Source organism: Eleginops maclovinus, chromosome 4, assembly GCF_036324505.1.
Source record: "Eleginops maclovinus isolate JMC-PN-2008 ecotype Puerto Natales chromosome 4, JC_Emac_rtc_rv5, whole genome shotgun sequence".
NCBI classification, from domain to species: Eukaryota; Metazoa; Chordata; class Actinopteri; order Perciformes; family Eleginopidae; genus Eleginops; species Eleginops maclovinus.
The window spans coordinates 11450183-11473912 of NC_086352.1; the positions used below are offsets into that span (position 1 = coordinate 11450183).

Here is a 23730-nt window from a genome sequence, read left to right on the forward strand (position 1 = left end):
ATAGTCCGGCAGCCTACGCATGCTCATGTTTGATTGGAAATTGCAGTGCCTTAAGTCAGAGCTGTGGGGTATCTGTCAAAGGAGGGAGAGAAACTTGTCAATGGTGAGTTTACTGAACAAAACTAACTTGTGTATAACTAACTATGTAAATACTTTATAGGACAGCATGTAAAAAAGAGAGAGCATCACTTGCTGATGTTTGTGTTTTCATCCTCAAAGCTTTTTAAAAAAAGATCGAATACTACTTTATTTAATATAACTTTCTGTTCGTTGTGTGTCAATGTAAACGTGTTAATGTTTTCACTCTTTGTTCTCTTTCAGCTCTCTGTGGAAGGCAAATAAATAAGGGACAACCCAAACTTTTCTTTTTCTTGGAGAACTTTTTTACCCCCCCTGAGTGCTTCTTTATCTCGTGGAAAATGGGCTCGCGACGGACGACAGCACGCTCTTCTTTTGGCAGTGGAAGATCCAGCAGTGGGGAGGAAACGAGAGGGAATAGCCGTCCTAATGGCTGCAGCTACATCTCTAACGTGAGGCCGGAGAACAGGTACCGGTTGAAAATCAACTTAGCGACCATGTACTTCAAGACTTGACATGGACCTGTGTGCCATATTATTATTTTGTTTGTTGCCATGGTCACTAGAGTTTAAATAAACTGTTGATTAAGAACAGCATCTCAGTTATGCACCAAGGGCCCCATTTCACATCAAGCACTAACAGCAGCTTCTGCATGGAAAGATTAGTTCATGGAACAAGATGTGTTGACCTTCAAGTTTACCTTTTTAATGGTAGCTCAGCTCATAGGAATAGGTTATAAGCAGTCTTTTGAGTTAATAATAATAATATTTTTCCTTCTAGCCACTGACACAGGCAGCAGTTACAGTAATATTTCCAGCGTAATTATGAACAACACAAAAATTGGTCTATACTGTTCAGATTTGACCCTTTATACTCTTTGCCTCAAGCTATTTTGTACGCTAAAGGGTCTTAAAGCATGTTTCTCTCATTGATTGTGATTTTAAGTTAAATGTTTGTTTTTAATGTATTGTGTCTTGATATTTGTCCGTTTTGATTTTGCAATTTGAGCTGCTGTGATGCAAGTCAAATTTCAAACGTGATCTGACCATTAAAGTATTATCGTGTCGTATTTAGGAGACAGATAATGTGCAAAATTATTGGCTTCTCGAAAAATATAGATAACTAGACTATTACTAAGACTATTAATACGACTACTTGTGTCATTTACTACACAACAATTGGGAGTGTTATATCACTGGAAAATTATACATGATAATTATTTTAAGGTAATGGACAGGGGTCTGTTTCCAGTATTCTTGTCAATCTAAATTCCTGTCGTATTTTTATTCGTAGCATTACATTTCCAACAAAATAAACAACAGTAATTATGAAGCCCATGCCTCATGCGTGGTATATTCTTTAAGTGTGGCAGTATTCAGTATTACTGTCTTGTTTTGTTTGCATAATCACGAGAAACACGCAATGAAGTGCAACGGTTAATTGTGCAATGACCCATCAAGGAACTGGATGTCAACACCAGACATGGATCAACTGCACGTCCTGTATACAAGCAGCACGATAAAGCTCTTATAATAGGCATGCAAGCCAACATTAATTAATATGTGTATATGTTTGTGACGTTTCTCACACATTTAGATATGCCGTGATGGCTAAATATTCTTGAATCATTCTATGTATGTGATCTGTTTAATTTTTATAATTAATATCATATTAGTGGAACTCTTTAAGGACACGCCACACAGTTTTATTGAACTAGAGAGGGAGTTCCCTTGTTTTTTCTTCTGCCATGTTGTGTAAGATATGCCACTTTTTTGTTGACTTAGAATCACTCAATATTTATTTAAGACAAATCTAAGTTTTTGTTATGGATGTGATTTTAGGCATAAATGTACACATTGGTCAGCACTTCTTTAGATAAATAAAACTACCATTAGCAGGGTGGGGATTTATATCTCCAGAAGGATAAATACAATGAGAATATCAAATCTGTTTTGTTGTCTTTTAATAATGCTCACTCATAATAACCTAGCTCCACAAGGCTTTAACCACAATTTTCCCAATCCAAAATTTGAATGCTCTTGCGAAGTGCCTCAAAACATTTATTATCATCCTTTTTTGGACTACAGGTGACGTGACATGTTGCATGTTCATTTAGAAATATATTTTTAAATGTTTTGACTTATTTGATCCTTAAATATATTTCGGAAGTACTGCAAGTTTTTCTGCAGACAACCTCACATATCACTCCAACCAATACTTTTGACCTTAAGTCTGAATATCAAAAAAACAAAACACAAAACAATAATCAAAGATGTGGGTTATAATATTAACATGACAGAAACAGAATTACAACTTTACTGACCAGCTCTTTTGTCTTTCACAGGAGCACGCTCTGCAGTATGATGGCACAGCTAACTGAGGAAACACAGCCCTCCTTTGAATTAACCCTAAAGTCGAAAGCTGTGTCGGAGAATAGCAATGTGAAGTTCTCTTGTGTGGTTACAGGTAAACACAGCTTCACTCTAAGACTTTGCAAGACATTATATACCACATGTTCATATTCTAGAATATGAAACAGGAACCTACAATAATACAACAACAATATTGTAATCCTCTATCTGCACATTGTTTCATTCACATGTAGCACCTGGAAAATTTCCAAGACATGTTTGTTCTTGATTTAGACCGCATTGAAAGCAATGTAAACTAAACTGCTACATATTTAGTTTATTGACATTTTTTAGAAAGAATTTGTTTAATTCCTTGTTTTTGTTTTTTCAGGAAACCCTACTCCTCAAATAACTTGGTACAAGGATGATGTGCAGTTAGACAGATACTGTGGACTGCCTAAATATGAAATATTCCGCAATGGAAAAAACTATTCTTTGCACATTTACAAGTAAGTATGTTTTGAAACACTTACTTCATATCAAAACTGTATTAACCTGAACCAACTCTTTAAATAAACAAATGTAAAAGAGTGCATAGTGGCTGTTAAGATTTGTGTGAAAATATAATTCACTGTAACCTTATATATTGAAAAGAGAGGGCCCTCATTGGAAAGAAAAGTTTGTAGCAAATAGCACATAGTGTTTTATCTTTATTTTCTGTGATGAATAAGTCTTCCCCAAATTTAATAAGCTTTTTAATAAAGAACTTATCCCCTGTTGTTGCAGTTTTACCTTGTAAGCATGTTTACTTTGCTTTTTTGCAGGGACCAAATTGCTCAATGTAAGACAACTTAAATTGGCTTTTCTTTGCAGTTGCACTGTGGAGGATGCAGCTATATACCAGACCTCAGCCAGCAACACCAAAGGTATTGTGTCCTGCTCGGGGGTTCTGGAGGTGGGCGAAATGAACGAGTACAAGATCCACCAGCGCTACTTTGCCAAGGTCAAGCAAAAGGCTGACATCAAAAGCAAGGAAACAGAAGGTAAAGAAAACCAGGAGCCGCTTCGAACCATCAGTCCAGATCGTACACTGAGGAAGCGCCGCTCCACAATGGAAGCCTTTCTCAGCACGCCAAGTTCCATGGAGGAAGAGGGCAATGAGGAGAGCAAACAGGCTATAACGGAACAGACTGAGGCCAGGTTACAGGAGGCAACGGTGAAGGAGATGGAGGAAAAATCAGTCCCCATCACTAATGGAACAGTTTCTGCTGCAACTAAAGGACAGACCATCAGTGAAAACGGTAACAAGAGTGGGAGTTTTACTGCACAGCAACCAAAAATTCCCTTTGTCAGGAAGAAGATTAAAATTTCCAACACTGAACCAGAAGAGCAGGCACCTGAGGAGAGAACCACAAAACAGGAGAACATATCCCCTGTAGTTCTGGCCTGCACAGAGTCCGTGCAGTTTAAGGGGAATTCAGACGAGTTAATGGAAGTAGAAAACATTGTTAGTCCATCAGTTGTGGATTCAGTCCCTAGAAAGATGACACAGAGACATCAGAAATCAGAGGAAGTATTGCTTGCTGAAAGGCCTTCAAAGAATGAAAGTGTACATGTTGAGGTAGCTGTGCCTTCAAAGAAGGAACAGCTGTGTCTTCAAAAGAAGGAACAGCTTACTGCCTCTGTACCTCCAGCTGCTCCTACTTCTACAAGTCACAATATGTCAGAAACTAAAGGGAAAAAAGATGCAAAGCTTGAGAAGGAAGCTGGACGCAAAAATCCAGAAAAAATATTAGAAATGCAAAAGCAAATTCCTCCCATCGACTCAAAACAGAGACAGTCAAGTCCTAAAGCACCTCCCCGTAAACATCGAAACGTATTGAAGGGGAATATGTCTAAAATAGATAATCAATCAGTCATGGATGTTGACAAGAAGTCAAACACTTCCAGTGCTGGATCTTTAGCACACAAAGAGGTTGAGGCCATAAACGCACTGTGTGAAAGCACGTCTGCTTCACCTCAGCGCCCATGTGAGCAGGCTGGAGATAAGCTGTCTCCGAAGGAAACAGGCCCCTGCCAGAAAAATATGTCTGTGCCTCAGCCAGCACAGCTGAATGAGGTGAGTGAGGCTTTTTGCATGAGCTCATGAGTGAGCTTTGTGCTGCCAACACAGGCCTCATCAGTAACACAAGCGTCCCGGAGCTATTTATAGCTTTTACAAATATGCCCTGCTGTGTGACAAGAATTAAATGACGCACATGTTGACAGTTGCAACAGGTAATGTGGTGCAATTGATATTGTTATTGAAAGGTCTGAAGGTTGCAGCATTTCTTAGGATATAGGACATGTTTTAAACATGGATAAGCTGATTTCTCTTATTTAATATGTTGACATTTTGGGAAATATGGTTGCTTTCTTGCATAGAATAAGATGAAATTATAAATAATTTGAAAGTTGCTTTGGATGAGAGCATCAGCTAAATTAAATTTGATAATGTTTTGTCCGTTAAATCTAAAGCATTAGCTAGCAGCTAACAGCAGCTAGCTTAACTTAGCATAATTACTAGAAATGTGGAGACAGCTAGCCTGGCTGTGTCAGACAGTCGTTTTTGTTTTTGTACCGTGGTTTGTGAGCTTGAGAGGGTTTGATAGATTTGTCATATATGCAGAGGGACCTGAGAAAACTTCTGTTAAGATTCAGTGCCATATAACTACCATTTATATGAATTAAATTGCATTGTCCCAGCAGCTGCTAAGGCTAGGCTAAGCTAGCAGCTGCTGGCTGAAGTCTCCCTGTACATAAAAAAAACTTTAATATTTTCGAAAATACTTTTAAAAATAAGAGTAGCATTGACCTAAAAATAAGTGTATTTCCCTAAATGTCCAACAACTAACTCAAAGTGAAAGTGAATGGAGGTGTTGTGGTGACCTGGTTGATGATGCAAGGGCATGTGACTAAATTGAATTCTTTATTATTCTATCAACACACAATCTCATGGAGGGTCATTTTGCATCATCCTACATCAGCACTTGTTTTGCCTTTGATCATAAATCTTTATTTTCCATTGCTTACGCAATGGTCCTTACTCCAGCTGATGGGTGAATACTGACAGCATTGGGAGTTGAGAAAGAAACACTGCACAGCTGAAGCGCCTCTTAAAATTATTCACATTCCTTTCTGGCCACACTTAAACATAAAATAGCAACCTTGTGAAAAGGCATCACAGTGCCAGAATTAGATTGAAGCGTGGGAAGAAAAACAATGAGAAAATAGCAAAAGATGCAGATTTTGAAATGAATTTTATAATGACGTAAAGCTCAATATTTTTTTGTTTAAAATATGTTGATGTTTTTTTCAGTTGCTTTTTAAATCAACAAAGGGCATAAAAGATAGTGACCCTTTAGCTTTATGTTACAGTGGCTTATCTCATCCTTGACTGACATATGACACAGGGGACCTTGCGTGCTAATTTAAAAAGAGATTCAATGACGCTACACAAACATGGGTGTATGGCTCTGGTGTATGGAAGAGAGCTGTGCATCATGCTTATGTTTCATTATATACTAAATATAGCACAATACTGTACAGTTTTCCTCAATCAAGTGAATGTCCTAGATATGTATTTGGAGTCAAAATCATTTGATATGTGAACATGTACACTGTGAATTAACACGAGAGATATGGAAACATTGCAAATGTTGGTGATGTACTTGTCTGTAGTTCATCACTTAGGTTTTTACATTTCTTTGTGCTCCAAGGTCTTCCCTTTCCATTCTCTTTTTGTTGTTGGTTACGCTGTTGCTGTTTATGAAATTACATGTGCTTATCCATGTTCTGCATAGCGGGGGATAAGTATTTACAGCATGGATATCTCTGCTTTTATTTTCTCCAAGGTTAAACAGGTCCATACAAAGAGAAACAGGAATGATGCACCTGTCATCTTTGAGCTTCCACAAAACAGGATGGACGTGCCTCAACCACAAAAGACTCCATCAGAAAGAAAGACCACGACAGATGACATCCAGACCCCTTCAATGCACTGTGGTGTTCAAGCAGCAATTGGCAAAATGACACAGGACACATGGGATCATTCCAGGGGATCAAATGAAAGCCATACAGTCCTTTTTACAGACGGACAGAAGTCACCCTTCCAAAGCCCCGGAGGTGGTGAGAACACCCCAGGGTGTAACGTTTCTTCCAGCGTCGAGCAAAGCCAAGCTGATACAGCCATAAAAACAGTTGAAGGGACAGAAATACAAGTTGATGAGAAGGTAAAACTTAACGAGGCAGGTAAGTTATTGGCGCAGTCTGACAGCATGCCACCAAACGAGAAGATAGAGGAGATGGAGACTGAAAGTCCTAGTCCGCATATCACTGAACACACTGGAACAGAAAAGCCCAAAGGTTCAGCAGATGAAGACTCTGATGTCACTGTTGGGGATGCATCTAATAAAGAAACAGAGAAGAATGAGCATATATTAAAAATGGCGGAGGAAACTAGTTCAGCATTACAGAATCTGAAGTCATTTATAATTGAGCCTGCGATCCTACTCCTTACAAAAACTCCAGAAAAGGTAAATATATCAGAACTCCAATCGAAAGATTTACAGGAAATTCAAAAACCTGTAACAAAAATCATATCTGTAGCTGAACTTCTGCGATCACAATTAAGAGCTCTTGATGCCACATTAGCAAATTCAGTGACCACTATACCAGTCAATGCTAGCGTTTTAAAAGATCCAGCTACAGCTGTGACTGAAACATGTGAGGATATAAAAGAGAACAACAGGAAACAGGAAGTAGAGAAGTCAATGCCTGACAGGAAAAGTGAGACACATGATGATAAACCTCCCAGAACCATAAAGGAAACTCTCATGGAGATTTATAATCTACTAAATGAATCTGATCAGGAAGTAAATCAAGGTGCTCTTTCACCGCCTCTTCAGGCTTTACAAAAACCTCCTGCAACCCCACTTATCTCTGCTGTAGACACTGGCATCACTAAAGAGACTTCAGGTCTTCATGGTATTGATACAAAATGTAATGAAGGTGTTATGGACATTTGCCAGGAACCTGCAGCTTTGACTCTGGTTCCTCTGAAAGAAAGCCCTGTTGTTTCTGTTTGTGGTAGTGAAAATGACAAACACGATTTTCCTCTCTCGACATCTAATGATGAACTGACCAAAAGACTTGCACCCAGAATTGGGAGTCCAGAAACTGGGACTCCACTTGCAGTGACACCTACAAAGGCAAGTAGTGAAGAGTCGATAACAGTTTTGGAGAATGCCAAAGATAAACCTGTTGACAGCAAAGACATGGGAGTTATACCGACGTTAACACCAGAATCTAAATCCAACAGCCAAACCAAAAACATGATTACTGAATCAAATTTGATAGCAAAAATAGAAGAACCCAACACAACAAACTGTTCTTTGCAGAGAGTAGAAAAAGTTCCTAATAAAAGTGTACTTGGCACAGATACACAAGAGAATAATATTCACATTAATCAGCAGGATAAATCTATGGTTGAAGCAGTTCGGAGGACTGACTCCTTGGGCAGTTTAACTCCTCAGGCTAGTCCATTATTAAAGAGAAGAGACTGTGTTTCTCCCATTCCTTCTGCAACTCCTCAAGAGCTCGCCTCCGGAGCCAGACGAAAAATCCTCATGCCCAAGACTAAATCTGAGGAGGCCTCAGAGGCCACAGCACCAGTTGATATCCAAACTCAGAAGAAGGAAGGTCCTGCTGAGAGCAACAGGCTTTCTGTAAGTCCTGTGACTCTCTCTACGTCTCCAAGCATGTCACGGCGGTCACCTCTGCTTCGGCTACCTGGTGAGCAGACGCCTCCAGCAGAGAGACGATCTCCGCTCGTGAGCAGGAGGAAGATGGTATCTGAGACGCCAGCACCAAGTCAGCCACCTACTGAGGAGATCCACACCCAGAAAACTGATGGGAAACCTGCAGAGAAGGATAAGCATGACCCATTCAAAGGTACCATCTCTGTCAAAATTAGTGCATTTCAGTATAATTTGATCCTGTTTCTTGATGGTAATTATGTTGTGACTCTTTTTCCTGCAGCTCCTCAAGTTATTCGCAAGATCAGGGGTGAAAGCTTCGCAGACGCCTCGGGACACTTGAAACTGTGGTGCCAGTTCTTCAACATACTTGGTGACTCTACAATCAAATGGTACAAAAATGAGGAGGGGATTGCTCAGATCAAAAGAAAGTAAGTTTCCATTTTAAGAGACGTTTAGAAATGTATTACTTCTTGAATGATGCTGTTTTTGTGTTGATTTAATTGACTAGTCTTGGCTAGAATAATAGCGTTCGTTTTTTTCTCAGTGCAGGGGATGAAACCCAGGTCAATCTTGCCATTGTACAGGCATCATGCATAGACTCTGGTGTTTACGGTTGCACAATCACAAATGAGTATGGGACCGACACAACAGACTTTCTGCTTAGTGCTGACGGTGTGTACTTTTGGCTTATATTTGCAAAAAATGAAAAGGTTTCCTTACACTTCTTGGCCTGGTCTCATGCTGTGTCCGTTCTCACTGTATTGCAGTCCTGGCTGGAATGTCCCTACGTGAGGACCTTGGTGGTAAGAGGAGATTTTACATGTCTGGATCATGTTTTTCCTGCGTCAGAGCCCAAATGCTTTCCTGACTGACATTCTTATATTTGTTTCTATGCAGTTGGTGAAGAAATTGAAATGACGCCCATGATATTCAGCAAGGGTGTGGCTGATTCTGGCTCCTGGGGTAACAAATTCTTTGGCCGTATAATGATGCAGGAATCTCGTATTGGTAAAGGCTGTTCTCATAAAGTCTGGAGGGCAAAAGTCATCTATGGTCTGGAGCCTGTGTTCGAGTCTGGGAACACATGTATCATTAAAGGGCTCAACCCTATCGCCTATGGAGGGAAAGCAGAAAGCTGCCTTATCGACAGGAACCTGGACATCGTCAAGCAGGTATGTCAAAAAAATGTTACTTTTTAAATGTATTTTTTAATATTTTGAATTTGATGAACTGACAAATCAAGCATTAAAATAAATCAGTCTGATGTCATTCTTGCCACCCACATAGGATTACAGAGGCAGAATATAGATTAAATAAACATGCTGATGTTCATTACATTTATTTTACTGGCTATTCTCCAATGTGCTGAATACAGGAGTGTAAAATTCAGAACCTTGCTCGTGAATATTGCAAAATCTTCTCGGCAGAGGCAAGAGTGATAGAAAACTTTGGCCCATTACTTGAGTGAGTATGATACGTTTACTCCCCATCAAACATTAACATCCTTTTGAGTTTTATTCACAATACAGTGATCATTAGGCCTCTCTAAAAAACATTCAATCTTTCTCGCACAGGGTGCTCCCAGTCTACCTGATGTACCGACCAGCAAACACAGTCCCTTATGCCAAAGTGGAGGCTGACCTGACAGGAGTATACCAGAAATACTCTGTCCTGGATGATGCAGGCAGATTAGACACAAAGTCTGGCTCTGAGGCGGGGCAGAAGTGCTGTGCCCTGCAGCACTGGATCTTTCAATGGACCAGCGGCCATCTGCTAATCTCTCGGATTGAAGGTAGGCTGACCCCTGAATTTAACTGGGCAATGTGAAGTTCTTCCCTTTTTTGGCTCACGTATTCAAGAAGTTGACAACCCTTTGAGACCACCTCCTTTATTAACTTCCTAATTCAACACACAACACAACAAACATTTACCAAGTTCAGTTACAATACGCATCATATTGAACTGAAGAGGCAGTGAACATACAAAGTGTACAAATTGATTAAAGGATTAATCACCTTACCATAAATATTGTCAGAAGAGGGAAATATGTGGGCTAAACATGTTTGTACTGATCTTAAGATGTTACCTTCTCACAGAGGCATGGGATTATTTAACACCTCCATTACACCGGATTTGTTAAGCAGCAATATATTCTCTAACATGTGTTGTTTACTATAGACTCTGATATAATGTCTGTTCTACATGAACTCGCCGCCTCCATCCCCCTAAGTGCAGACGTTTCAATCATGGCATAACTTGTATTTAAAAAAAGTGTGAGTGAGTTAACTCTGTAAAAATTCATGCTTCACGTCTGTCACATTTGTCAAAAAACTGAAAAATAAAGTAATTGCGGGTTGTTGTTGTTTTGCAGGTGTTGACACCAAGATCACCAACGTTGGAATTTCAATCAAATCAACAGGGTATGTTTTTTTTTCTCTCTGATTGATGCTGTGTTTATAGGTAATTTACATTCACCCTGTTCACGACTGTAACATTTGTCTCTGTTGTGTGTCACTGCAGGCATCATGGTCTGTCTGTCGAAGGGAATCCCAAAGTTTTTGAGCAGTTTGTCTCCCAGCACCAGTGTAACTATTTCTGTGGTCTGCTGAGCCTGAGGTCACTAAAGATCATGGACTCTTTATTGACGCCAACCAAGCCCAAAGGCTCCAAGAGTCCGTTACTTCAACGCAAACTGGCCGGTGGCTCCAACAGCCCTCAGACAGGCCGGAAAGCTGCTGGCAGCCCCAGACTGCCCCGGAAGACTGAGCAAGATGGAAGGAATACCCCAACTAAACAAAAAGCTGCTGATCCGCCCAAAGCTGTTAAGGTGGAAGAGTAATTATCTCTCAATTAAACAGAATGAGTCACACATTTTCTCATTGATCACTTGACATCTTTTTTCTCCGCGATGAAGTACTGACAAACGTGATTGAATCCAGCCCAGGACGAACATAGAGACAGACAAAAGGCTGTAATGGAAATGGAGGATGCAAACCACATCTTATTTTTTTACCGTCACGCACATGTACACCGCACATAGAGTGATGTTTTGTCTATGCATTTACCCGATTGAAGAAGTACAAGGAGCAGTAGGTACCTTCTACTACACCGCCCGGGGATCCATGTGGGCTGCCGATGTCTTGCTCAAGAGCACCTCGACAGTGCCCTGGAGATGAACTGGGATCTCTTGAAGTACCATCCACACTCCCCAGTCGGTCCTTTGCAGGACTTGAACTGGCGACCCTCCGGTTTCAGAAGCCAAGTCCCTACCAACTGAGTTAATGCCGCCCACACCGCCAAAGAGAAAAACGTCAGATACCAGGAAAAGATTAATGACTTAAATATTTAATTTTACCAGCCACCATTCCTGGCCATTATCACTTAGTGTGGATTGATGCCCTCACAAGTTGTGGTGTTTATTTATTGTATCCTTCAGCCAATCCTAGGGTTGAAACTCAATCTACAGTGCAGCAGCAAGTAGTAGCTTTCCTGGGTTTTGTATTCATCAATCCATGTACCATTGTAGGTCACAGATTGTGAATCCCAGTCTCAGGTCACTGTATTTGTACTAAATGGATGTGCAAGAAAAACATTTTGAAGTGGCATTACATGTGTATTTTTTTAAAATGTTCAAGCACAATCACTTTTGTAGTCACCTTTGTGAGACTGTAGGGCAGTTATTATGTCATCTTAAGTAACTATAGAACAGATACAGAGCAAGCAAAATGTAGCTTTACCTGACACTGTTGTACAGTGGCAAATGGTGCTGTGGTTTTATATTGTAACCTGTCCTGTTTACTTGCTGTTCTACATTGCACTGCTTTTTCAGAAACTGCACTTTTGAATGCAACAGGCTGTTAAATAAAATAAAAGAAATGAAAAAAAGAAAATGATTGAATTTGATTGATTATGACTTGTACGTTTGAATACGCTTTGATAGTGCATGACGTGCTTTTTAAATGTATGAGTGTCACTCTTAATAGATATTAGCATATTATTGAGTGGGCTGAATCACTGTAATGAAAGCCACTCAGTCTATCTGACATCAGCAGTCACTCATTATCATAAATCGTCTAAAAAGATACCCCGGTGTTATCTCTGTGACTCCTCTTATCTGAGAGGACTCATTTCTTTCTGACATTCACCTGTTATTTATAGCTTTTCTATGCAAAGGATTGCAGGTTGATTCCTTTAGTCAATTTATGAAAAAAGAGTACAAAAAGAAAACGAAAAGTCACCAAATTACTCTTGTGTCCACATCAAGAATCCCTGTTTTTAAATGATTTGAAGATAGAACAATATAGATTTAAAGTAAAGACACTACTGGATACATCACTTTATGCTGTAGACTCTTATAGACATCTAAAATGACATTGTGTCACATTTAAAAAAAAAAAAACTTTAGCCATTGCATGCTTATGAGAGTTACCACTCAGGGGCAAATCAGATTCCTTCACATATAATAGAGAAGGAAGTGTTGCCCGCAACCAGTGTGTGTTTACAGAGTGAAAGGCTAACTTCATCATGATAATCATTTGTGATTCCCAGTCATTAGTGACTCATCGTTTATGTAAGCGGTAGCCTCACGCACAAGTGTGACCTGAGCCGGTAAGCTTATTGTACGCTTAACAAATAAAAGTTCACTTAGTGTCACTTCTGATGTTGTCCAGAAGCATGAGAGGGTCACATGCTGTCAACAGTAGGAAGAGCAGACAGCAGTTACATGGCTGGTCTATATTTCTAGACTAACATGCTATCTTTTTGTTGTATCTGTAAGATATGTGTGACACGTGTTGGCAGCAGGACAAAAATAGAAGCACTGCCACATAAAAGAAGCCCTTTCCTTTAAATGTATGCCCTTATAGCTGCCCTATAGCAACACAATTCCCTCAAGGCCTGTGAATGATATTCATCTGAAATTGCATTCACAGACTTTTTAGTGGATTTATTGAATATTAAGTAAAGGGAACATTCTTCTCTTGATATCCATTTTTAAAATATAAATCCGGCCCACATGTGTCATTCATTTATTCATCTTCATTACATTAGTGTCCACACCTGATGCACTCCATTCATGACTCTACTCAGAAAATGTGGGTACAGGCTACGTATTTCGCATGACAACTGGATGATGTCAAGTAACTGAAGTGTGGTTACACAATGGAAAAGATTGGTCCTATACAAGCCACTCCTGCCACCTACTGTTAGTGGTCACGTTGGAGTTTAAACATTTACTCTCTGATAAGCATGGGGCAATGATGAACAAACAGGAATAATATATGGGTAAAGTTCTTTGTTATAAAAAAAGTGACAAGAAAATAAAAGTATAAATAGAATACGCAAAGGGTAATCCATACCTGAGTGGCAAAATATGTGGAAAATTATTTCATTTAGAAAATTAACTTGTACCCTCTCGCACCGCACCATGTTCACTTTGTAAGATCAAATCTCATCACATTGGCAGTATTTTCGTCTGTTAGAAAAATCCAATTTTTCTGAGAGGAGTAACGTCAGACAATGAGAAATACCTTAATCTGAATGAGTTTCATGCAAGGCGCTCGAGAAATAATTATGAGCAAGTGTGGAAATTAAAGAGAAAAAATGCACTGGCACAGCTCTTCCTGCTGCTCTGAGTAGCTCTGACTGAATGTTATAAAGAGGACTGGATCATTCGCAGTAATCTCAGCATTAATACCCATGATGAGACGCAGTAAATGAAGGAATTGTTAGTCCCCGCTCTGTAGAAATATTGTGTGTACATTTACGCCTAAGTAACTGACATATAATTTAATAGGACATAATGTTAATGTGAAGCCCTCCCACTCGGGTCTTTAAACACATTAAACACGTCTCACATTCAGGCTCATTGTGGGAAATCATTTTAAATTGTGCTTTCATTCATTTGATTGATTTGATAGATGTTATAAAAATATACCTTTACATTGAGCCAGAAAATATTGGCACAGCATAACAGGCACAATGAGAATGCAAAGTTAGATCTCATTTTATTGAATGAAAAACAAGGGAAAACTGAAACATGAGACGTGTGTAATCTTTTACAAGACTGCCTGTGATTCTGACCTTGAATTGTTGTGCCTGACTGACCTTATTTACCATTGGCAGGCCAGGGTCGTTGTGACCATTTAGGCAGATTATATGAAAATGGTCACACATTCCTAAATGCCACAGACTAGTTGGCATTTGAAAAAAAGTTTTATCTCCAGTCCCCCAAAAGCCCCAGACTGCCCATTGTCTCAGAGCCATCGCTAAATTGACTGTCAGTGCTGCGTTTATCACAGCCAGCTAATGCTGACTACAAAACAATGACACTCTGATCTATATCTCATGCTATTTTCTCTCATTGGGTAACATAAAGGCTAAATCTGAATATTATAGGTGATGTCTAAATGTTGTATATGCATGGATATGCGAATGATATAGCACTGAGCAGTTCTTCATTCAAACGTGCACAGGAAGATGAAGTGTGGGTTTAACAGTGATCAATATGCAGCTAAATGAAATATAAATCTGTTCAATTATGTTAGCTTAAAGACCACCAACGTCACAAGATGTATCTGTTATACATCTGCATGGGAAATCAATCCAGATATTCATATTCAAGAGGTATCGTCGACAATCTTTAGATAACTTTAAAGGTTTTTAATATAACACTGTTGAGTTCTCTTGGTGTGATGTACATGTATCTTCATTATCTATTGGAGAACAGTGGGTATCACCTCACAACTACCGCCCTGCTCTGCTCAGAGATGGTTGCAGTTAAATCGTTAAAGGATATGCCGTGACCACATCCTCTGTATGAAGCATGACAAATGTATTGCTGAGATGTTAACAGATCACAACCAATTTGAAGGCAGTAAACCCATCATAAACAAACTCTGGAATTCCCTTTGCGTACAGACTTCTCACTCTGCTGTGTTGGTTTATGATACAGATTAAGCATTTATGGAAGTATGCATTTATACGGAGTTACATATTCTTCATTAAAAAAAAAATAGGGAACAACAACCGAACAAAGATTGAATCCAAAGAGTACTTTTAGATGCATGGACATTAATGAATAACTGAACTGAAAATAGTTGCTGGGAACTTGACAGCTGCCGTTGTCTTATCAGAGCACTTGGATGTTCATGCATGTAAGACAGATTGGACAGAAGAAAGTTTGACTTCAAAATGAGGTGTGAAATGTTTTTGGAAATATTGCACAAAGCTTTAAAAAGGTTTGAGGTAATTGATGTCCTGGGTTGGTTCGTTTGAAAGATTGGATCATCCATGACAAAATGAATATCAACACATTTAAAAATACACCATTTATTTCCTTTAGTGGAGAAATATATAAGTTAACTGCTGTGAAAGAGAGAGTTGTTTTATTATAACTCTTTGGGTTTAGAATTTATTCAAACGTTAACACCATGTTGACATAGTGTCTTTTCTTTATTGATGTGTGTCCCTGCGAACATACAGCCAACACTTTGCCAGAACATGTTGTCAAATTAAATTGACATGACCTTTAACACAGATTGACAAAAAACAATTAGGTATCAGTCGTATAAATGCCAACATAAAATCAGATGTGGACAGCTGAAACAAGTGTAGCATGTGTTACTAATAATCTCCACAGGCTGAGTCAACAAGTCACACTGGCAGGTGGACTTCAGGTGTTTGGTCAATAATTATGTTATTACTTAGTCAAACGCACGTCCTCTAGGAAATTGGATGTGATCTATGATAGAAGAAAGCAATTCATAATTAGTGGCGGTGAAAGCTTCTCACTTGTTCTTTGCTGAGTGACAAGTTTTATTATTAAGCGACAGTTGATTAAGGTTTTAGTGGAAAGTAATATGACTTACATTTACTTTGTGCAATGGTTTGTTTGCAGAATAGTTTACCCTCCTTTAAAGGTGGCCATTAAAATGCCATAAATTATTAATTCAGACTGATTGTTTTTACTTGTGTTTGTTTGGTTTAAGATAACATCACTGATTGTAAGCTTCACTATATTTGACTCACAATGATGGGGCACTCTGTTTGCATGGTGAATGTTTTACACAAAGCTTGACGTATTTCTTTAGAAGCTGCGGTCAATATTTTTATTTAAAAAAAACAATGCCTCAAATCACTTTTCACAAACTGAAAGGGGGTCATTATAGTGCAATAACACTGACATAATAATATGCATTCTAGGATGTAGAATGTACTCATGTATATGTTTTTACCTTTTTATTTACCATAATCGTTTAGCAAATTCTTCATATTGTATTTCCGTTTTTTAAATAAAATACTAGACACGTGGGTCATCTGTAACTTTCTTTTGAAAAAACAAAACATGGTCAGTGTTCCCTCAGTTATCTCGGTGTGGTGTGGAAGGCCAAGAAAAGCAAAATAACCAAAAAAGATACATGCAAAACTACAAGATAAATAAATGATCAGGTTGAGACTCAAAAGCGTAAACCAAGGAAGTTATGCAAAGCAAACACAAACAATCATGAAACAACCACAAACCGTGTCTACATAGAAAATGCAACCACCAGAGAAACAAAATAAACACAAAGAGTTGAAAACATCCAAAGATGCAAAACAACCCCAAAGAGACACAAAAAAGAGACACAGATATGACCATAAAGAGATGCAAAACGTCTACAAAGACTTGCAAAAAAACAGGGAAAAAAAAGCACACAACAATCCAAAAGGGTCAGGAAGTAATCTCAATGAGAAAAGAGATGTTCACAGACACAAAAGGACCTCAAAAAGATGAAATACATGTAATGCAAAACTTGAAATGATCAAACGAGACACAAGCTGAGATGTATAACAACCATAAGGAGACAGAAATACCACAAAGCCACAGGGAAATGTCTATGAATATTTTATTTTCGATTTTTATCTTAAATCTGCACCCTTCCAACTTATATTGCAATGCGCTGCACAGCAAATTCTCAGGGTAAATGTATATGTATATATATATATCCCTTGTCCTTATTATGTTGTAATATCATATCTTTGACTTTCTAAACTTCTGCAAAAACTATTGAACTAAAACAGACCCTGCAGCTACGATTCATTTCAGTTTCTGCCATGGCTCCCTCTCTCGTATCCTAAACTGACACCTCAACACAGAGCTCAGTGGTGGGCGGGACTTCCGGTTGCGCGCACCCGGAAGATTCGGATGCAAGTTTTCAACGCTTGCCCGTGCATCCATATGGTCGTTACTTTAAAACGTTTTAATGTGATTTAGGTGGTTTTTCTACACAGTAGTATTTGCCACGATGTTGTCTTTAGACTTTCTCGACGATGTTCGTCGCATGAATAAGCGGCAGGTATGTACCCGGACATTACTCTGATGTGACCACCGTCTCTTTGTATGGTAGAAATACAAAGCTAACGATACCTAGCCACCAAACGCTTTTTAACACTGTAGCTGGCTGTCACTTGTTAGCAACATTTAAAGAGAACTGTTTCATGCTCAAGCATCTCTCAAAATAAGCCTTTTTATCCTACAGTTTTAAATACACCTATTAACCTTGTTTAGACAATAATCTTGACTTTCAGTGTAGCTAGCCATGTTCCTCCTTTTCCAGTATTGTCATAGCACGATAAGTCAAATTTGCTTACTAGTTTTCTACCCCACTACAATTCAGAGGTAAATAGTGTACCTTTATTCCACTACATTTGTTTAATGTACTTTTGATTCATGATTTTAATTATATTAAACATTTAAATAAGACTTTATTTAAACCTGGAGTAAATCCAAAAGCTACCCTGCAGTATACAAAGTTATTCAAATAAGATCCAAATTGACTAGCTGTGTTAAACACATTAATACATCAATAGAATTTTAATCAAGACACATAATATATGTAGTATTAGATAATTGGTCAATCTGTATAAAGAGTACTTTTGGTGTTGGTACTCAAAAGTATATTTTGATGCTAACACTTCCTACACAAGTACAAGAGTACTCCCACCTATAAATTTGCTTACTAGTACTTCACCATTGAATATAATATTTTGTCAAACATATGTTGGGGAAAAATCAGGAGTTATCTCTACATGCACACTTGTGTTTTAAGGGTCTGTAATAAGAAATGCAATTTTAATATTCCTTTTGTTTGCAGCTCTATTACCAGGTGCTGAACTTTGGTATGATAGTTTCCTCTGCGCTGATGATCTGGAAGGGATTGATGGTGGTCACAGGCAGTGAGAGTCCGATTGTAGTTGTTCTCAGGTGAGTCACACGTGTTGGTATTTAACCCTCCTGTCATTTCTCCCCCGTTACTTTGGTGTTTCTGGTCAAATTTGACTGTGTTTTTAACTACTCTTACATCAACATAAAGCCTGCACTCTTGCACTCTTGCACAATAACTTTGACCTGCAACCCTTTTTTTTTGTTTTTAGAATTTTCTATTTTAAATTTGTGTTTCATATCCCTGTGTGAACTTGTACTGTTTTTCCTCTTCTCTGTTGCCGCGTAAACACTTGAATTTCCCCACGGGGATTAATAAAGGTACATCTTATCTTATCTTAAAAAAAACATTAAACGTCACCACCTTTTATTTTACACCTTTTTCAAGCTGTAAACAATGTCTAAGACTAGTGGTTTATATGAATAACTGCAGTGAATATACAAAGAATAGGCACTGAAAATGTATTCCAAATTCAACCTTTTGTCCATCTGTGGGTGAAGGAAAATAACCTAGGTTTATCCATTCATTTCCTATAGCGGTCATGTGGTGATCATCAATTTGATATGTTGAAATGCCTACTGTTGAGGATATCATAGTAGGCCCTTCAGGCAATCTAATGTACAGCACAATATTTATGATTGATGAAAATAGTACATTGGTCAGATTTGACCCCAACACGACGGGAGGGTTACATTTCTCTTTTGCCTTTTATGTGGCATTACTTGTCTCTGCTGACGAGTTAGTGTTGTGTTTTTGGTTCTGCATGGAAATGTTCAAATCATTCTCTCAGGGTAAACAACAAATACAGAGTCCAAGGACTTGTATTTATTTAGAGTAGGCAAGTCACATGTGGGCCTCAATAGTTGGGGCCATTTTGGTTTTTGTGGGCGTTAATATTTTCTTTCATGCAGCTTTGAATTATTATTGCTGGATATTAAGAGATTGAGGGCGTTGGTACCACACTGGTGAACATGTGATCTATGCTACATTGTACAGTGTGTAGAATAGTGAAATGGCTGAAGATATACAACGGCACTTCTATCTGCTCTCTGACAGACACAACATAATATCCCCTGGTCACAAGAAGTTGCATTAATAAATGCTTAATACAGCTATCTTTGTAAACACATGTATGACAGTAGGATCCTTCAGCAACACAACATACATTGTATTGCTTTTTATTAATGTGAAAGCGTGTGTACCTAAGGACTAAAGAACATTTGTGAAGCTGTGTGAAAATGTGTCCTCAGCGACAGGTAATCCGTTGTGACGTACCAATGTACGCCAGCAGTTTTATAGCTGTTGCATGTCAATCATACTGTTAGGATAAGTAAGACTAAAGCCATATGTCTAAATGATTGTGTTTTTTGTTACTCCTATATTCATTATTAAATCTTCCAGATGATTATTCACTGCAGTCTTTCCTTTGACTAGAACAGGCTTTTAGTTTTGTCATATCATAATTAATGCAAGCCCAGTTTAACCTCTGATAGCCAGGGGTGTTCTGATGCAGTTTGTTGTCCTAATCTGCGTCATGTAATGTTGAGCATTCATGTGGAGAGTTAATGGTGATACCTCATTGTGGCTTTGCAAAGATTGCAATTGGATGTTGGGCTCGGATTGTTTTGATGATCTGTTGCGATCATTTAGATGTTTTTCAACTCTAAAAAGACATGACTGGCTGCCACAAGTTGTGGATAGTGTCGGCTACACAAAAAGTCGGGATAGACATGCCTTGAATGACATTTGGTACTAATGGAAATAATCGAAATGGTACCAACTCATTTTAATAATATGCTTTCACCATTCGTTTCAGTGGGAGTATGGAGCCAGCTTTCCACAGAGGAGACCTGCTGTTTCTCACCAACAGGGTAGAGGACCCCATCAGAGTCGGAGAGATTGTCGTCTTCAGGATAGAAGGCAGAGAGATCCCCATAGTACACAGAGTGCTCAAGATCCATGAAAAGTATGAAAACACATTTTATTAGGGTTAACTGTGTATGATTTCCATTCCTGTATACCGAACCTGAGAATACAATTCATGGTATTGAAATGTTATTAAAACAATTCTGAGAGGCCACTTTGATATTTCACACTCATCATGAATCATCCAGAGACAGGATGTGTTCAAAAACAGGCCTCGATGTACGTTGTGGTCTAAAATCATGTTGTCCTGCAGGGACAATGGAGACATAAAGTTCTTGACCAAAGGGGACAACAATGCAGTGGATGACAGAGGACTGTACAAGCAGGGCCAACACTGGCTGGAGAAAAAAGACGTGGTGGGACGAGCCAGGGGGTAAGTAAAATGAAAAATATCCATGATTAATCCAGATATCTCGATAGCTTAATAATACATGTAACGTCACCTTTTTCTGCTCTGTAGTAGAATCCACAAATCCGGAGAAATGTTTATTACCTTTAATAGTTGTTATTTTCAAGATACATTATCATGTATTGCCAAGGTTTTTCTGCAGGGGGTTGACACAGTAAAAGCGACACATGTACCGTCCAATGGAATTGAGCCCTGTTTGTCTTAGTTTGGAGACAAACTGAGAAGAAGGTCATATGCAAAGTAGCAATTTCACAAATATCCTGTTTAAGATTGAGGGATTAGGATATTCTATTATATTTTCCAGTTAATTTACATTGAACAAGGTAGGATTTAGGCTATTCAGTCTCTTCATCAGCGCTTTGTCCAGATATATGCGAGGAATAGTTTTGTCGTGACTGTCATAGAAAGGTAATTAGCCGCTGAGTTTTCCACATCCAAACAAAGGGGACGACTCCATAACTACTCTCTGGTTGTTAATTATACTGACAACAATAAAACAACTCCTTTACCTTACAAGATGTTACGGAAAATCCGAACAAAAGATCTACTCACCTCGCTACAAACAAAACGGATATCAAGCAGGTGCTCAGGAAATATTAATTGCACCTCCACACACAGCTACTATCAGTGACTAAGTGATACGCAGGTCAAATATGTCCCTTGCTCCTACAGATAGATAAGGCATTAAACACTTAAATGGTTCTTTGAGCAGATGTTCATCCCAGATTAGGGCTGTCACAATCATGAAATATTAGTCGACTGTTGGAGAAATAATTACAAATCCTGATTTCATTGTCAGTTTTTTTTCAATGCCACAAAGCAGCGCTATTGTGCTCAGTTTTGCAATAAGTCTTATATCAATATTATTCAATTTAATGGCTGATATTCATTATCAAATATTTAGAATTTTCACCTCTTGCTCTGCTTCACAGAATTAATTCAGAATATCTAGTTGTGAATCTATGTAGGCTCTTTAATGTAAAAAGAAAAAAGTGTTTCAAGGCAGTGAATGAATGAAGACGGAGGCTTGATGTTATTTTCAGTAGTTAATATGCAACAGGGATTAACCGTTCCTACTTCATCTTCAACAACCAGGGAGGGAGAGGCGAGGCAGAGACTGTCTCCAGGATCAAACTTTGCTTTAGCTGCAGTGTCTGATCAGAGACACACTGAAGCCTCAACGAATCCATTCACCATACATCTCTTTTTAGCTTGAACACATGAACCACTCTCATACCGCCTTGTTTTCATCAAAACATTTTTACTTGACGTGTATAATTAGAAAAGCTAGATGAAAGTAACAGCATTCATTTCCCAGAACACACTGCTGCACCTATAGGGGATACTCTCAGATATACAGTAAATCAAGAGAGATTGTGTGAAGTAGGCAAAGATTTTGCTTAAGGTTAATGATCAGCTCCAATAGTAGCGATCAGGCAATTATGAAATAATACCCGAAAGTATTTTCTGATAAATTGAGTTGTCTTGAAATGTTTTGCCTTCATTTCTACTTCAACTGCTGCTCATATCTGTTACCCAATGTCTAATTTGATCCAATATGCTACCAAAAGATAAGCTGTAGATCTTTTTTACACAGCAGAAAATCTTATATCAATTTTACGTGAGGACATTGGGCTTGCAAATCGAGTTTCACTTTTTAAAAACTGGTTTACCTTGGAATCACTCCCTATGCACTTTTATGTCCTGATCTGTTCTTTATTGCATCCTTGTTTACTAATTACCACCTGTTGGTGTTTTCCTTCTGCAAAACTTTTCTTATGTTGCTCCTTTTGGGTTTTATGTTAAACACTTTGTAAATACTGTTGTTTTAGTATTAAATCTTATGCATCTATAACATTTCCTTACTGTTCATATTTTTTATCTTCTCCAGGTTTGTGCCATACATTGGAATTGTCACCATTCTCATGAATGATTACCCCAAGTTCAAAGTAAGTTGATCGACCTCCTCGCACCAGAGTCTGTTTACGAGATTGTCTTTGTTTTGAAGCTCGGTCATGTTCAGCATAATCGTCTAATTTGTTAAATGTTTTATCCTCATTCCTCAGTATGCTGTCCTCTTCTTGCTGGGTCTCTTTGTGTTGGTCCATCGGGAGTGAGGTCCCCAGACTTCAGGACCCAGGAAGGATAAACTACGTCCAGGAAACCTCAGTCATGCCTTTTAAAACAGAATTCAGTTAGACTTTGTCAAACCCAACTGGCTTTTTTGTACCATTTTCTTTGAACATTTTGTAGAAATGTGGATAGAGTGTTTACATTTGAAAAAAACAAACAAGCTTTAAAAATATTTTTGTGAGGGACTAGGCTAAGTTTAGTTTGGAAATCTTTATTTGTAATCCTCAGAATGTGAAACAGCATTCATCCAGATAAATTAGGTCTTGTTTCTTTCCTGTTGAATCATTGTCTTTGAAAAAAAACATGTGAAGTATTTTATGACAACTGAATATGAATATTATTAAATATGAAATCTGGTTACCATCCGATATGGATTATTATAACTCTTTGTCTCTTTTTATTATGGCACCTGTCGTGCCTATATCTGTTTATAGTCATATACTGGTGTTACGACAGTGACGCGATTCCTGGAAAAGCTACGATTTAGAAAAACTTTTCTAGGTGTGAAAATAGTTTGGAATGGTGAGTGTTTATCAATTAAAAGCTGTTGTGTATATATTTAAAATGTCCTTAGTTAATTCCCACATTGGAACATTACAGCTGTTTATGTCACATGAGCGAGTAAAATAAGAAACGGATGCAACATTTTGACTACAAGGCCTTTCTTAAGGCATTGCATAATGGAGTTATGGTCTCAACAGTGTTTAGCATAACACTGCTTTTTAGCCCTATTCACACTACTTCAGTAAAAAAAGGGCATGAAAAATTGGCTCAAACATGGAAAGTCATGTATTTACTTATTTGTAATTATAGTAAAAGCAGGGGTGTTCTTT

General features: G+C 38.4%; 2 protein-coding genes across 2 annotated transcripts; both read left to right on the top strand.

The window, feature by feature from the left end:
• The first annotated feature begins 27 nt into the window (after nt 1–27).
• Nucleotides 28–12111, top strand: alpk3b (alpha-kinase 3b). The gene is made up of 14 exons (XM_063881223.1): nt 28–103; nt 322–547; nt 2423–2544; nt 2821–2938; nt 3303–4548; nt 6323–8420; nt 8508–8655; nt 8772–8899; nt 8995–9030; nt 9125–9399; nt 9603–9691; nt 9802–10019; nt 10599–10647; nt 10748–12111. Exons 2-14 carry the CDS (start codon nt 420–422, stop codon nt 11064–11066), a joined length of 4974 nt encoding a protein of 1657 aa, XP_063737293.1. The 5' UTR covers nt 28–103; nt 322–419; the 3' UTR covers nt 11067–12111.
• A 5246-nt stretch (nt 12112–17357) lies between these two features.
• On the top strand, nt 17358–23280 carry sec11a (SEC11 homolog A, signal peptidase complex subunit). Its single transcript, XM_063881966.1, has 6 exons — nt 17358–17562; nt 18361–18470; nt 20246–20395; nt 20609–20728; nt 22656–22713; nt 22831–23280. Exons 1-6 carry the CDS (start codon nt 17512–17514, stop codon nt 22879–22881), a joined length of 540 nt encoding a protein of 179 aa, XP_063738036.1. The 5' UTR covers nt 17358–17511; the 3' UTR covers nt 22882–23280.
• The last annotated feature ends 450 nt before the right edge of the window (nt 23281–23730 follow it).

Coding starts and splice junctions, on each gene's coding strand:
- alpk3b (XM_063881223.1), top strand. CDS start 420: ATGGGCTCGCGACGGACGACAGCACGCTCTTCTTTTGGCAGTGGAAGA. Junction 2,939..3,302: donor TATTCTTTGCACATTTACAA/GTAAGTATGTTT, acceptor TTTTCTTTGCAG/TTGCACTGTGGAGGATGCAG. Junction 10,648..10,747: donor ATTTCAATCAAATCAACAGG/GTATGTTTTTTT, acceptor GTGTCACTGCAG/GCATCATGGTCTGTCTGTCG.
- sec11a (XM_063881966.1), top strand. CDS start 17,512: ATGTTGTCTTTAGACTTTCTCGACGATGTTCGTCGCATGAATAAGCGG. Junction 18,471..20,245: donor CCGATTGTAGTTGTTCTCAG/GTGAGTCACACG, acceptor CATTCGTTTCAG/TGGGAGTATGGAGCCAGCTT. Junction 20,396..20,608: donor GTGCTCAAGATCCATGAAAA/GTATGAAAACAC, acceptor GTTGTCCTGCAG/GGACAATGGAGACATAAAGT.